Source organism: Vigna umbellata, chromosome 3, assembly GCF_029865625.1.
Source record: "Vigna umbellata cultivar VRB3 chromosome 3, Vumbellata_1.0, whole genome shotgun sequence".
In the NCBI taxonomy this organism is placed as follows: Eukaryota; Viridiplantae; Streptophyta; class Magnoliopsida; order Fabales; family Fabaceae; genus Vigna; species Vigna umbellata.
This window is the reverse complement of record NC_142167.1, coordinates 32,031,767-32,049,220: the sequence shown is the minus strand read 5'-3', so window position 1 is coordinate 32,049,220 and position 17,454 is coordinate 32,031,767. Positions and strand designations below refer to the sequence as shown.

Below are 17,454 nucleotides of genomic sequence, written 5' to 3'. Positions count from 1 at the left end.
TAGAATTTAAAATACATTAGCACATATGAGTTGGTTTATAGTTATTAGACTTTTAACATTATGCTTTAAACATTATGTGTTATAAATATTGACTGTTGTGTTGAATATGTGCTATAATATAATGTTTCATATGCAGATCTGTTTTTGTGATAGTAGATATCACCAAAACATACCTGTTATGCAAAAAAATTTGCATAGTATAAGTCTCGGTTGCGACAAGAACCAAGGTAGAAAGACACTCTATGGCCTTTGTTCGACCACAACCGGTGCCATAGGATACACGACATTTAAAAAAAAGATTTTAAAAGGTTTTGGCCTCGGTTATAGCCTGAACCGCTGCACACATGTTATGACCTCGATTGAACCGAGGTAATAACCCCTTCACCCCCTCCCTTTTTCTTTTTTTTTTCTTCGTTACTATTTCGGAACCAGAGCAGAAGCTCCAATCTTTTGACCTCGGTTGGAATCAAGGTCAAAAGTCTCCATCTTTTTACCTTATCAGTATATGTCACGGTTCTAAAACCGAAGTGTATTGTCAAAAACAAAACAACCGCTATAATTTTCCTTCATAGCACTAGTGTTTTCCTTAACACAAAATTATACTCTGTACATAGGATGCAAAACAAAAATTAGACAATATATTCAAATAATATATTATATTCACTTAAAACAAATTATTTCCTATCATTATACATTTCTTGATATAAATCTAAAAATTTGAAATAATATTAATTTTTTTATTATTATTGTGTTTTACTTAAAATATAAAAAAAATATTAAACACAACTTAAACAATGCTCATGTTGTTTCAAGTTTTTTTTTATGGACATGTTTACAGGAATATTTTCCATAAGTATTGAGAAAAAGTAGTTCTTTCATAAATTAAGTTTACTTATATATGAGTTAAATATGTGAAAGTTGATAAAAATATAACTTCAACAAATAAGTTTCTAGTTTAGTTAGTTTAGCGAAAGAAAAATCATTTATTTTTTTCTTCTAAGAGTATCTATGAAAAAAAAATCTCTAAATTTGTACATTAAATTATTTTTAGAGTGTATCATCTATAATTATATCCAAGTAATGAAAGTTGTTCTAAATAATATTAATATTTTAAATTTTACTATAAATTTAGTTTCCTTATAATAATTTTAGAGGTGTAATAATATTTATATGATATTTATAAATAAAATAAGTTTGTGTAAGGTCTCTTTCCCTTCTTTTTCTTTCATTATTTATTTTCTTTTTTTCGTTTCTTTCTGATAATCTTCTTTCTATCTTATCCATATATTGTTCTTCCAAACTTTATTTTTTTGTTTATAATTTGATCACACGCCGCATTAAGTGAAGAGTTGGTATTCATTAATTAGTGTAAAATAAGTTTTTAAAGTATTAAAGTGAAGAGTTGGTATTCATTAGTGGGAAATAAGTTTTTAAAGTCTTACGTTTAATATTGTAATACGAAAAAGACAATCTAAAAAATATGGGTGATAATTTTGAATTTAACATCAGAATTTATAGTTTTCCTAATATATTCATCATATGTCGAATTTCTCAATATTGAGAAAATTTAATAAAAATGAAAGTAAAAATATAGGGTTAAATATGTTTTTAGTCCCTAAACTATTGGCCGTTTCTGGTTTTCGTCCCTCTTCCAAACTAAGGTACAATTTGGTCCTCATTCTTTAAAAAAACGTTCGTTTTAGTCCTCAAAATTTTGTTTTTAGTCCTCGTTTTAGTCCTCAAAACGTTCGTTTTTTCGACTAAAACGAACGTTTTTTAAAGATTGAGGACCAAATTGTATCTTAGTTTGGAAGAGGAACGAAAACCAGAAACGGTCAATAGTTTAGGGACTAAAAACATATTTAACCCAAAAATATATTTATGTATAAACATCAAATGTTTTAGTTTCGTACATCAGAAAGTTAGACACAAGAATATATATAACTTTTCAGAAATTATATATTAATAAATTCATTAAAAATTTGAACAAAAATGTATAAACAGGACCTTGAACTAAATAAAAACAAAATATTAACTTACTCAAAATGAGAACTACGTAATCTATCTCTATCTATATACAATAAAATAATATTAATATTACACCTAAATAATGAAAAATCAAAACTATCAATTTTTATTTTATTTCTAGCAAAATCAAAATAATAAATAATAAAATAAAACTCAAACAAAATTATTAATAAATTTTTTATATTTAAATTTATCCAACATTTATCCTGATTCTAAATGGGTATGTGTAACTTCCCCTGGTTGAATGGGACACTGAGTTACATAACTCGGCCCATCTGCCCATGGATTTCGCAGCATCCTTAACCCCTGCTTGATGTACATAACCCACTTTGTGAGGAAGATCAAACTTATGCATCAGCAGCACAGTAAATTGGCACATGGACCAAGTATGTATCAGTAGCATAGTATATCGACTCATGGACCAACTATTTATTGTTGGGTTAGTGTGGGGGAAAAGTTCTGACCGAAGAGTATGATATTTATTCAAGCATGAATTCCATGCGAAAGTGAAAGAGAAAGATGATGCTATGTACCAGTGGACGGAGATGTTGTACTGTGCTGCATTTACTACTTTGACCAATGTTAGGTTTCTTCTCTACTTTTTCATATCCTTTTGTTTCATAATTTTATTAAGCAAAACATTATAAGTTAAATTGTAAAACGCTTGAAACCATGAAAATTAAAACAGTAGTTCCTAAACTTTATGTAACTTTAGTCCTTGAACATAAATTAGGTCATCTTCTTTTGAGTGGATTTGAGGAAGTGAATTTGAGGGGATTTGAAGATAAATTTTTTTGTCGTTTATTTGAGTGAATTTGGAAGTAAACGATAGTGAATTTGAAAATAATTTTTTTTTAATTTGTCACGTCAATATAATTCTATACTAATTCTCACAAATTTTATTTCCAAATTCACTCTCATTTACCTCCAAATTCACTCAAATAAACGACAAAAAAATTTATCTTCAAATCATCTCAAATCCACTCCCTCAAATCCACTCAAAAGAACAGAGCCTTAGAGTGTTTCATCTACACCTTTCATCCTGTACTTCCAAATTTTGCTAAAATACCTATTTGGCCCCTAATTAATATATGTTTTAATTTTTGTTGAAACCGAAAAAAACAGTCAAAGATTCTTTTTCAGTTTCAGATTTTAGGAGTTGTGTGTCGGATGTCATTTGCTCACTCTCTCTCGCACAATATCACTCACATTTGTTTTCCTTTCTCACGCACACCATTTGCTCTTCTTTCTCTCGCATAGTACCAGCATTTGCTCTTCTTTCTCTGTTCTTTCTCTCGCCCAGTATGATGGAAGTAAATAAGCCTATGATTTAAGTTTAGTCATAATGAAGAGTGAAGTTCCTTTTTTTTCATCTATACAATTTGAATATAAATTAAAGAATTTACAGCAATTGATGCATTCCACTAAATGAGTCATATTGGCTTGACTGCTAAAAGGAAACTCTTTTTAACTGTACAAAAGAATGAATGTGTAGTGTATGAGTTAAGAGTTGCAGACTTAAGTTCCTTGCAAATTGTAGAGAGAAAAGAAAAGTTTCAAACAAGCACATTTAATCATATTCGGATTTATAAGAAAGAAAACGGAAGCAGAAAGACAAACCTCCAGCCATGTTGTATGCTTGCTTAAATTCTGGTTTCTGAACCCTTGCTCTTAAAACGCGATGGTGATGTATATGAAGTAAAGAGTAGGCTCAGTGACCTGATATGAAATTTTCTGTAGTGCTCCAAAAAACCATCACAAAGTATTTTTATAACGTTAGAAGAGATTGTTGTGGGAATCATGGCACACCCACACGTTTGAAAACGATTTTTATTTAAATTGGACCACTTTCAGAATATTAACTGCTTTTAAAATATTAACTGAAAAGGAAATAAAATAAATGGGATATGATATATTCTTAAAATGTAACCTCTTTTCTGTATAAGGCTAACATTCTCCCACTTGGTCCATTTTATTTAACCATCAAACGTAATAAGAGACCAAATATATGAATCATGGTGACAGTTCCTCTAATAATGAGTATTATCTCCCATGTATTACGATGTATTTAGTCTCACATCACAAGCTCTTAACTCTAATGAATAAACCATATGTCTATTCTAGGTCACAATTAGATGAGTTTTCTCAAAGTAACTAATTATGTGCACAAATAATTGAGAAAACATTAAACTGAATAAGAGTTTTATCAAAATGAAAGTACTTACAATGATTGTCATATCATGGAACCAAGTCCCATTCGCGTTACATGATCCTTAAAATTCTTTGGTGGCATGCCTTTAGTTAAAGGATCAGTAATCATCAACTCGGTGCTAACGTGCTCAATGACCACTTTCTTTTCTTTAACACGTTCTCTTATGGCTAGATATTTAATATCGATGTGTTTACTTCGACTTCCATTTTTATTATTCTTAGCCATAAAAACAGCAGCAGAGTTATCATAATACAACTTTAGTGGCCTAGCAATTGAGTCCACAACTCTAAGCCCAAATATAAAACTCTTCAACCATACACCATGTGAAGTAGCCTCAAAACAAGAAACGAACTCAGCCTCCATAGTAGAAGTAGCAGTCAAGGTCTGCTTTTTTGCTACTCCAAGATACAGCTCCACAAGCTAGCATGAAAACATAGCCAGATGTAGATTTTCTGGTATCAACACAACTAGCAAAGTCTGAATCAGAGTAGCCTACCACTTCCAAATTATCAGTTCGTCTATACATGAGCATGAAATCTTTTGTTCCTTGAAGATATCTCATTATTTTCTTTGCAACTTTCCAGTGGTCAACACCTGGATTACTCTGATATCTTCCTAAAACTCCAACTGCAAATGCAATGTCAGGTCTAGTACAAACTTGAGCATACATAAGACTTCCGACAACTGAAACATATGGAATATTTTTCATCTGTTCCCGCTCAAGATCATTTTTCGGTCATTGACTTAATTCAAGTTTGTCACCCTTTACAATGGGAGCTACACTTGGTGAACAATTCTTCATGTTAAACCTCTCTAAAACTTTGTTGATATAGGTCTCTTGAGACAAACCCAAAATGCCTCGAGATCTTTCTCTATGGATCTTAATGCCAATGACATAAGATGCCTCTCCCATATCCTTCATGTCAAAGTTCTTTGAGAGAAAATGTTTCACTTCATATAGCAAACACTTATCGTTGGTTGCAAGCAAAATATCATCCACATATAATACAAGAAAACAAATCTTACTCCCACTGACTTTTTGGTATATACATTGATCCATGACGTTTTCTTCAAAACCGAATGAAGTGATAACATCATGAAATTTTAGATACCATTGGCGGGAGGCTTGTTTTAATCCATAGATGGATTTATTAAGCTTACATACCAAGTGCTCATTGTCTTTAGAAGAGAATCCTTCAGGTTGTTTCATGTAAACCTCTTCCTCTATATCACCATTAAGGAATGTTGTTTTCACATCCATTTGATGTAACTCAAAATCAAAATGAGCTACTAATGCCATAATTACTCGGAAGGAATCTTTCTTAGATACAGGAGAAAAGGTCTCTGTGTAGTCAATTCCTTCTCTTTGAGTGAATCCTTTGGCAACAAGTCTTGCCTTATGTCTGTCAATGTTGCCTTTTCAGTCTTTCTTGGTTTTAAAGACCCATCTATATTTAATGGATTTTACATCATCAGGCAACTGAACGAGATCCCAAACTTTGTTGGATGCCATAGAATCCATCTCGTCTTTCATGGCATCATACCATAGGTTTGATTCTTTAGAACTCATGGCTTGTGAAAACATTTCAGGATCATTTTCGGTTCCAATGTTGTAATCCGATTCTTGTAAATACACTTCATAATCACTAGACTCTGCTGGTCTTCTGATTCTAGTAGATCTTCTTAATATCATGTCAACATCTTGATGAGAAGCTTGTTGTTCAATTGGTTGTTCAACATTTACTTGTTGCTCCTCATCAACAATTTGATCTACATTATCATTCTCAACAATTTGTGGAACTTCAATTATTGGTTGTCTAATTTGCTTTTGAACTGGAGGAGCGTGAATGACTACCAATCTTTCATTTGATTGAGAGGTTTGAGCTTCATAATGATCTTTTTCAAGATCAACGTCTTGATTTAAATCACTCCCACTAATCAAATCATTTTCAAGAAACTTTACATTTCTTGATTCCACAATCTTAGTGTTATGAGTTGGCCAATAGAATCTATAACCTTTGAACTTTTCAGCATATCCAATGAAATACCCACTAATAGTCCTTGGGTCTAGTTTCTTCTCTTGTGGATTATAAATTCTCACTTCAAACGGACATCCCCAAATGCGTACATGTCGTAAACTAGGTTTCCAACCTTTGAATAACTCAAAAGGTGTTTTTAAAACAGCCTTAGTTGGGACCCGATTTACTATATACACAGCCGTCTTAAGTGCTTCAGTCCACAAGAACTGAGGAAGTTTTGAATTACTCCTCATACTTCTCACCATATCCATCAAGGTTCGATTTCTTCTTTCTGCTACACCATTATGATCTGGAGAGCCAGGCATGGTATATTGGGCAACAATCCCATGTTCTTGAAGAAATCTAGCAAACGAACCAGGTGCTTGTCCATTCTCCGTGTATCTACCGTAGTACTCTCCACCTCTATCTGATCTCACAATCTTAATTTTCTTTTCACATTGTAACTCTACTTCAACCTTAAAAACTTTAAAGGCATCTAAGGCTTCATCCTTAGAACGAATTAAGTACAGATACATGTATCGTGAGTAATCATCTATAAAGGTGATAAAGTATTTTGGACTACTTGCGTCCATATCCGGACAACAAATATCTGTATGAATAATTTCTAGTAAACTTGAACTCCTCTTAGCACCTCTTTTGGACTTGTTAGTTTGCTTACCCTTAATGCAATCCACGCAAGTCTCAAAATCAGTAAAATCCAAAGTACTAAGTACTCCTTCATTTACTAATCGCTTAATTCTCTCAATGGAGATATGTCCCAATCTACGGTGCCATAAAACAGAAGAATCCTCATTCATAACACATCTTTTTAACCCAGCAGAAACATGCATAGAACTATAAGCAGCGTTGTTTTGCAATTTAATAAAGTAAAGACCATCGCATAATTCCCCAAAGCCAATAACTTTGGATTTATTCAATAAAGTAAAACCATAATCCATAAAATTAAAGGAAAAACCCAAAGGTGCAAGTTGTGAAATAGAAATCAAGTTCTTGCTAAAACTAGGAACATAAAAGGTCTTTTCTAAACATAAAACAAAACAACTGCTTAAAACTAAATAGCACGTCCCAATGGCTTCAACATGTGAACTCATCTTGCTTCCTGAATAGATGTGTTGCTCACTTCCCATCGGTTTCCTTAGGTTTTCCATACCCTGCAAGGTATTAGAAACATGGATTGTAGAACCAGAATCAATCCACCATGTGTTATGATTAAAACTAGTCAAATTAGATTCATAACAGACAAAAGCAAACAAATTACCTTTCTTTTCAAGCCAATCCTTAAACTTTTGACATTCCTTCTTCATGTGTCCCTTCTTTTTACAAAAGAAACATTTGGACTCCTTCTTAATAACTGGCTGAGCAAGAATCGTTCCCTTCTTATTAACTTGGTTCTTCTTATTCTTAAATGAAGTGGTCAAGTTCACCTTCTCCCTTTCTTCAATCAATAGCCTTTCTTCTTCTTGAACACACATGGTCAATAATCCATTAATCGATCACTTGTCCTTATGTGTGTTGTAAGAGATTTTAAAGGGAGTGTAATGGTGAGGCAAAGTGCACAAAATATAGTGCACTAGGAAAGAATTAGACATGGTAACTTCCAAAGCTTTTAGTTGAGCCACAATGTCCCTTATGCGCATGATATGATCACGCACTCCCTTAATTCCAATGAGCTTTAAGGATGAAAACTGCATTATAAGAGTGTTGGCAAGAGATTTATCAAATGTCGTAAACTGCTCATCAATATAGCCCTCAGTAAATCCTTGACATTCTCATACTGATTAACCGAACCCCGGATTCCAGCGAAAATGTTGGTTTTTATGAACGTTACGGAGAGACAATTTGACCTCTCCCATTTTTCATAAAGTTCAATGGCATCTGGAGTGTTAGTCTCAGTAATACCCGGTGGTTCAGGTTTTCTAATAGCATAGTCTATGTCCATCCAGCCTAAATGAAGAAGAACTCTCTCCTTCCAAATCTTATAATTATCTCCTTTCAACTCGGGAATACCACACTTGATATCAGAAATATTCACAGATTGAGAAACTGCAAATTCAAAATATACATGTTCATTATCATAATTTGAGACTAAAATAAATGTCATGTTTTACTAATGCAAAACATGTCTTTACCAATGAGTCTATTAACATAAAACTTGCCTGTGGGCTAAAGTCTTACTCAATTAGACTCATTTAACCTTATGATAAAACTATTAAATTATATCACATTCCTAATTCCTGTGGGAAAATTAAGAATTATAATAAATATTTTATCCTAATTAATCATACAAATGTAAGGAAAATCCTGTGGGTATATTTCATCACATTATATATAATTAATTACAATTAATGTTTCAATAAAGTGATCTTTATAATATAATTTAGTTAATTAAAGATGTTGTGGCTACTCTCTAATTATTAAAAATTATATTTATCACTAAACATTAAATTCTCTATAGGTCTTATATTTAATCTAAATAAAATATAAGAGTCATATTATAAATATATAATATTCAAAAAATTATTATACTAACATTAAATATTAGTATAATGTCCACGTGCACTTTAATCCTAATTGTGTGTATACCAGTGCCTCCATAACACCATACATATATATATATATATATATATATATATATATATATATATATATATATATATATATATATATATTATACGCATATAACAACAACAGGAAAAAAGCATCCAATATAAAACGTAAACAATAAATAATATATATTTATGTATATGTATGAAAACTAATAAGTGTGCGCAGAATGAAAAGACAACTCTGGGTTGTATTAATTAAAACCAGAAGCAGCGTACCTTTCAATCTCTCCCGTGCGCCTATGTGTACAGCAGATATAGAAGAAAAATAAAAACTGAATATATTTTTCTGAAAGATGCCCAAAATGAAACGCAAAAACAAATGTCGTTTCGATCATCTTCAACCTCCAGCATGGTTCCAACAAGGCGTATTCAAACACGAACCCAATAATATGTGAGAGTTTTAGCACCAAAATTTCACAGAAAATTTCTTCTTTCGATTCAGTTTCAAAACAATTGATAAAACTAAAAACACAATACACAGAGGAGTGAACCAAACAAGGCAGAGGATAAACAACTCTGATACCAAATGTAAACAATTCATACTAAAGATTCGATAAATCTAAATATCTCAAACAAGCACATTTAATCATATTCAGATTTATAAGAAAGAAAACGGAAGCAGAAAGACCAACCTCCAACCATTATTGTATGCTTGCTTAAATTCTGGTTTCTGAACCCTTGCTTTTAAAACACGATGGTGATGTATATGAAGTAAAGAGTAGGCTCAGTGACCTGATATGAAATTTTTTGTAGTGCTCCAAAAAACCATCACAGAGTATTTTTATAACGTTAGAAGAGATTGTTGTAGGAATCATGGCACACCCACACGTTTGAAAACGGTTTTTATTTAAAATGGACCACTTTCAGAATATTAACTGTGTTTAAAATATTAACTGAAAAGGAAATAAAATAAATGGGATATGATATATTCTTAAAATGTAACCTCTTTCTATATAAGGCTAACAAAGAAAAGTTGCAAACAGTTGGTGTGCTATAATGGGTTGGCTTGGGTTTTAGCTGTACAATTCTCTCTTCTCACAAGTTGTACTCTGCTCAGCCATCAACCTAAAGTCGAAGACAGCTACGCCTACCCCACCTTCCAAATATGTTACATTTTCACAACTTCTTCTCATTATCTTTTCTTCTTCTGCCCTTCCAACATAAACAACACCCCCACATTCTTTAAAACACACACTGCAAAAACATACTTAGACATTTAAAAGCTAAACAGAAATTGTAAAACTCATGTAATGTTATGTAAAGAAACATTAAATAATTAACAACTAAAAAATATATTATAAGAATAACTTCACACAACACCATCGGATCTGGAGGTGCAAATATAAATTTAAAAATATACGCATCTCCAAATGTGACAAAAAATATTTTTCCCATCGATTGTGGACATTCGACAGAAACTGCATCGGGTATCCAGACCCGAATAATCTCTTTTGAATTTTCATATCCGATATATATATATATATATATATATCTTCGTACTTGTATTTTTCTTTTTTTCACCACCTTCAAACGTCAAGTCTGCCTTCCTCCAAGCATCATCACTGACAGGAATACATTTAATGAAAATAAAGAAGATGGATTGGAGAGAATCGAAAGAGGAGAAGAGATGGAATTCAAATGGGGTGTAGGAGTTCTTAATAGATCATAAATGGAGTACATGTTTAGGGATAGAGGAAATGGGGTGCATGCTTGCTGGTAGGAAAAATGGGAGTGAAGGGTTTCAATGTTACACAATTTTTGTCAATAAACCAAAAAATTATTGGATAATCACCTCATTAATCAGGGTATTTTAGGAAATTTCAGATCCAAATGAAAAAGTTGGAGGTGCAGGATGAAACACCCCATAACTTATTCCCTAAGACAACTTCTTGAGTTTTGTAATGAAGTGATTAAGAGATTACACTTTCAGCCGTTTCTTTTTAGTTTTTTTATTCTCGTGCGACTAAATAAAACTTATTTCCAATTTTTTTAAAAAATAATAGTAAATAAAAATGTGAAAAATGTTTTTTTATATTTTTATTTTGATCAAAATCATTTTTAATATTTGCATTATCCAATTTTTTTCTTTTTACATCTTATTTTTATTTTTTATTATTAAACTTCATTTTAGGCCGTGTTGACTTCGCATGAATTTACTGTTCATGATGTTTAGCGAGCGATGAAAAGGAACGAAATTCGTGTTCACTTGATGGAGTTTGCGAAGAAGAAACGCGATTGAATTGTGGGATGTCGCTCTTTTTGGTCACCTGCAAAGTTAAGAAGATTTGGAGGGATACCTTGCATAATTACTCATGTGCCCCCAACATTTAAAAATTTTCCAACTCGTACGTTGCAGGTTGAGTTAGTATTGGAAAGTTGGAAGGTACTGTGCACTCACGGAAAAGCTGTAATATGCAGAAGAGATTCCTGAGGCTTTGGTTCAGACGTCCAAACACCAAACAGTGAAGATTCGCGCATGAATTATCAACAGTTCACACGGTTTCTTCATCCACAGTGTTAGCCTTGTTATGTTAAATGCAGAACCTAGAAGAGCATTGTGTGGTTGTGTTAATTGAAGAAGCAAGAGTAGCATTGGGTTAAGCAAGTTCAAGAGCTCGAAGTGGAAGTGTGTTTCAGTGCTGCTGGAAGAGAGAAAGCTAAGGTGTTTTAGTGCTGGTGCTGCTCGAAGAGAGAAAGCTAAGGTGAGTTTTGATTGTAGTTGTTTATAGCTGTTTATCGTTTTTATGTTGCAAGTGATGGAGGTAGATGAAGACTATCGGTGGAGGAGATGAATAACAGAATCGGTGATGAAGAAGATGACTCTGCGTGAAGGCGGAGAAGAAGAAGGGTGTGAACGTATCCGGATGAGAGATGGCGTATCCGGATACACCGTGGATGAAGAAATCGCTGGGAAACCTTATCCGAATACACTCATGCGTATCTGGATACAATCATGCGTATTCGGATACGGTTTGAACATTGCGGCTTGGATCCTGATACAGAGGTCGTCGTCGTTCCGTGGAAGTCGTCCGATTTGGTTCGTTGTTGGCAGAGTTTGGGGTGGAGAAGGTGGCAACGCGCATGTGATGGAGGTCCTCCGGTTTGGTTCGTCGTTGGCAGAGTCAGGCGTGGAGAAGCATGCAACATGTGATGTTTGGCGTGGAGAAGCTCGCTGCGCATGGAGGTTTCACCAGTAGACGAAGCTGTCCGTGATGATGGAGGATGGAGGCAACATTTGATGGTCCGTCAACCAGCGACGATGTCGATGTGATTGGAGAAGGATGCACGGCGGTTGGTTTCACAGGTCAAGCAGTGCACCAAGGAGGAGGATGGGCACACATGAGGATGCTGAGAAGAACGCATATGTGGTGTTATTGAGTGAAATATGATACGACTAACGATTTGTTTGTGATGGTTTTTGATGCAGGTGTTGTTAGAGTGGTGAATTACAAGCTTAAACATTGAATTGCAAGCTGCTCCATGGTGTAAGTAGATGACTGTGGTTCAATATTGTTGAATACAGGGTGTGTGTTGTGATTTGTTATGAACTTCATCATGCTTTCTTTTATTATTTTGCAGGTGTTGGACCGGAGTTGTTGGTTACAGTGAAGAAGGTTGTGTGTGCATGTTTTTGTCCACCAAGCGGGAGTAATTTCTGTGGTTGAAGAAGCTTATCTGTGAATGTTGTTGGGGGAAGCCCAGATAAATTAGTTTCTTAGTTGAACATTGAAGATTGAGCTGTATTAATTTCTCTGCATCACGAATTGACTTTACTTTGTTGAAGAAGGTTGATTAATAATTACAAAATTTGTAGACATTGCCTTTTAACCATTATCTAATATTATCATATTCACAGGTTTCGTGTGACATAGTTGGAATACATAACAAACTTTCCATCCAACTTTGGCAATTGAAGAATCAGTGAATCTTTGAGTATATTTGTGGTTGGGGTTTGACTCTTTTGGCTAATTCATACTTGGAAATCTACATACACAGATCTTCAACAGGTAAATGTGATTGTTTGTTTATTTTTAATTAATATAAGAATGCGTTTTTAATGTTTAGGTTAAATATATATCCTTTAATTTTAGTAATATATGAATGTATTAGTTAAATTTCTTTATATATGAATATATGATAATATGAATAACATATGTTTGATGAATATATGAATGCATGATTTTAATTATAGTATGATTATTTGTTTAAGTAAAAATAGATGGAAGAAGAATTAGATTTGTTGTACTTGGACCGTGAAGATATAGAGGACGATGTGGTTGGTGTAGACTTTAATATAGTCGCAATGTTACATCAACAATTACAAATAACAACCTCACTGGCTGCACTAACAATGTTATGCATTGTTTGTCATGCCTTGAATATATTGAATATGTGCTCGAGTGATCCAAGTAGTGTTAGCACTTTCCTTCCCGACAAAGACCGTCGCAGGCAACAGTTAATGTCGTACTTGGTGCATACTAATCGATGTCGTGACATCATTCGGATGGGTCCAGAGGCATTTATTAATCTTTGTGAGAGACTAAGAACAACTGGGTTAGTTAAAGATGCCATTCGCTCAATAGTGGAGGAACAAGTAGCTCAATTTCTTCATATAATTGGGCATAATGTTAAGAATCGAAGTGTCGCATTTTTCTTCTATCGATCTGGGGCGACGGTTAGCAAACACTTTCACAATGTGTTGGATGCTACTTTAAGTCTAGAATCTGAATTTTTAACTCAACCATCAGGAGACGAGGTGCATCCATATGTCTTAAACAACAATCGGTTTTATCCGTACTTTAAGGTAAGCATATGAATCTGTCAGTTTTGAAGCACTTGTACGAAACAATGTTTATGTTTCGCATTTGTATGATGACTTGTTATTTGAATGTTTAGGATTGCTTAGGGGCCATAGATGGTACTCATGTTCGTGTAAGAGTGCCACGAACAGATGCTCCAAGATTTTGTGGAAGAAAAGATTGGCCAACTCAAAATGTGTTTGCCGCATGTGACTTTGATATGAAATTCACATACGTTCTAGCGGGGTGGGAAGGAACAACATCTGATTCTAGAATCTTAAAAAATGCTCTCGATCGAGATGATCCGTTCGTCATCCCCCAAGGTAAGTGTCTTCATTGGGATGTTATGATTGGTTGTTTATTAATTAGTAAATGTTGATGTTATGCATTATTGTAGGAAAGTACTATCTTGGCGACGCTGGTTTTATGCTTAAAAGTACAGTATTGACACCATACAGAGGCGTGAGATATCATCTTAAAGAATTCACACGCACAGGATCACAAAATGCACGCGAGCTCTTTAATCATAGACATTCATCATTGAGAAATGTTATAGAAAGAACATTTGGTGTGTTGAAGAAAAGGTTTCCTATCATTGCCAGTGGAAGTGAACCACATTATGGATTGGAGACAATGACAGACATCATTCTAGCTTGTTGTATCCTACACAACTTTATCCGTGGAGTTGATAGGGATGACCCATTGCTTAATGAGGTTCATAATGAGTTAAATGAAGGGGAAGACCATAATGTGACATCTTCTCAAGTTTGAGAAGATGATTATAGGGTCGGTACAACTATTAGGGATGCCATAGCTGATGAAATGTGGCGAGATTATGAACATTAATAGTATTGTATTTGATATCATTTTATTATGACTGTGTTTTTTGAATTTGACATGTACTTGGTTTTATGATTAACTCTACTTCACTTGTATAAATTTTCTTTATCAAATAGGTTAAATATGGACAGGGGTAAGGGACAAATGATCAAGTCATCTGCTGCTACAAGAGAGTTCGTTAAATGGACTGAGGACATGGATGCTAAGCTTTTGCATTCTATGATTGAGGAGAGTCGTTTGGGTAATAGGGTTGATGGTAGTTGGACAACCCAAGCGTATAATAACATGGTTCAATACCTTCATAGTTGTGGTTATGTTAATGTTACTAAAAATAATGTCAAAAATCGTCAAAAGGTATTGAAAGACAGATGGCGTGAGGTTCATGACCTCTTTGGTGGATTGAGTGGATTTGCATGGAACGCCGTTACTATGAGATTTGAAGCTGAGGACGAAGTGTGGGCTGATCTCATCCAGGTATTTGTTAAAAATTAAGATTTCGTAGATTCTTGAAACACATAACTTCAACCACTATTTGTGTCATGTGTGTTGTTTCAGTCAAGGCCAACTGCAACCAAGTGGAGGGTTAATAGCATAAGACACTACGATTTAATGGTCGATTTATGGGCTGCGGATCGAGCAACTGGGAGTGGTGTTCGGACCGCTCGTCAAGCGCGTCGTCAACGGGTTGGGCCTCGTGTACATGTTGATTTGAATCAGAATATGGAGTACATTCCTGAAGAGCCTAACTATCATGACTATAGAGACCCAACTCCACCATCACCTCCTCCATCCGTGGATGAGTACAGTCCAGGGCAGACTCAGTCTGTGCCATCCGTTCCATCTGGAGGAACTTCATCCTCACGAGGTTCCAAAAGGAAGGCACCTATGGTCGATGCGATAGATGCACAATTTGATAAGTTGAAATCCAGCCTCGATGGTTTCACAGATGTCCTCAGCTCAACAAATGTTCACTTTGGTGTAATTTCTGATGCTGCTGTGCGTCAAGTATCAGCAATGGAAGACAGAAATCAAATACTCCGTCGCTCCTCCACGTACACATACACAGAGAGCGACATTTACGAAATGTTGAGTGCTATGAATATTTCTGATGAAAACTTGCTCGATCAATGTTATGATTTCTTATGTTCAAACCCCACTTGTACAAAGAGGTTAATGGGACTTCCACCACACAAGAGGTGAAACAAGTTATGTAAAATGATAGCGGGTGGTCAATGTTAGAATGTTTTGGTTACTTTGTAGTTATGTTTTGCATTCAAACTATTACATGTTTCCTTCATCCATGTTCAATATTGAAGTTAAGGTTATGGTTATGGAATAATGATTTGTCTTTAATTGTTGTTATTATTAATATTCTTTAATTTATTATCACTTAACTTGTGCATGTTTTTATGTATGGTTTTGTTGAAGAAATTGTTAAATGGCCTCATCATCAAGCAAAAGGCCTAGAAAAAATCGTAAGGGAAAAGAATCTGTGACTCAGCCAGAAGATGCAGTCAATGTCAGACCATCTATTGCAGAACAATTAGATCAGCGTCGTTTCTTCACTCATACCCATCAGATGGAAAATTACGCAGCTGATTTCTACACAAGAAATATTGTTCTGCCAAAAATAATGAATTTCGAATCATTTGCCGGTTCCAACTTATTTTTTACTCAGCATTTGTTGTTTCAAGGAGTGGTTGAATTTATTTCGTTGCAAGCACCCTTTTATCCGGATTTGATCAAAGTTTTTTATTCAAATCTGAACATTTCTTGTAATGGATATTTGGTCACTGAGGTCAACAAGACAAGAATTAGATTGAAACATGCTGATTGGTTGAATGTTGCTAATCTGAAGTATCAGGGCCACAAATTGTGTTATTCAACTATCCCACACGACTTTCCCTATGATCGGGATATGACATTAGCTACTATGGTTAGACCAGAAATGCAGGGTGAACGTGTAAAAACAGTTGGATCTTTGAATATTGATGATAGACTTCTGCATTATGTTATTGTGCACATGTTGACTCCACGACCTTCAAATTTTGCAAGGGTATTGCACGAGGATATCTTTATGATATGGGTGCTTAAAAATAATATAACTATCAATTGGCCTTATCACATCATGCAACATATGCTTAAATGCAAGGCCGGTGACACACCCCTTCCGTACGGTGTCCTTATCACCCAAATCATGCAATATTGTGGAGTGAATGTTGATGCCGATGCCACCACTCATATTGGGACCAGACATCATTTTTCAATTCATTCATTAAAGAGGTTGAATATTGGTAATGTTAACGGTGTTTGACAACACGATGTCGGCGATGATGAAGAAGAAGAGCAACCACACCATCATGCCAACCCTGTGGAACCTCCTCCACATCTTTCAAATCCTAATATGATGACTCAAATGTGGGAGGGGTTACAAGACTTGCAACACAGAATGCAGGGTATGGAACAAATGCAGGTGCGGGTTCAGCATATTGAAGATAACTTGACAAACTTATCTCTCGACATGAACTGACAATTTGCTGACCTCAATCAAAATGTTAACTTAATTCTTCATCATTTACATGATTAAGTTGCTTACTCTTCGGTGCGTGTATTACATGACCTTATTTTTGTACTTGACTTATGTGCTTCATTGCTTACAAACCTCACTGAAGCAATTTCATCACGATCTATTCCAAATATATTTCTATGTTATTACGTTCGTTGTTTTTATATTATGTTATGTAAAACTATAACTGTTTTTAATTATCGCCTTCATTAAAAATTAATAAATCTCAGTTCATTACAAATAAATTCATACTACTCAGAACTAAATTATATTCAAAACAAATACTACATTTTAATAATAATTCATTTTACTAAATTATAATTGAATTAATTTTTATAAATTATTTTAAATAATTATTTTAAAT

The 17,454-nt window shown here is 34.2% G+C and overlaps 1 protein-coding gene and 2 pseudogenes across 1 annotated transcript; 1 reads left to right on the top strand and 2 right to left on the bottom strand.

Moving 5' to 3' along the window:
• Positions 1-4,261: 4,261 nt before the first annotated feature.
• LOC148202255 (secreted RxLR effector protein 161-like) lies at positions 4,262-4,949 on the bottom strand. Its single transcript, XM_088109571.1, has 2 exons — positions 4,737-4,949; positions 4,262-4,660 (listed from the first exon to the last, which is right to left on the bottom strand). The coding sequence occupies exons 1-2, from the start codon at positions 4,947-4,949 to the stop codon at positions 4,262-4,264; spliced, it is 612 nt and encodes a 203-aa protein (XP_087965697.1).
• A 2,446-nt stretch (positions 4,950-7,395) lies between these two features.
• On the bottom strand, positions 7,396-8,380 carry LOC148202254 (uncharacterized; annotated as a pseudogene).
• A 7,582-nt stretch (positions 8,381-15,962) lies between these two features.
• On the top strand, positions 15,963-17,054 carry LOC148202253 (uncharacterized; annotated as a pseudogene).
• Positions 17,055-17,454: the final 400 nt, after the last annotated feature.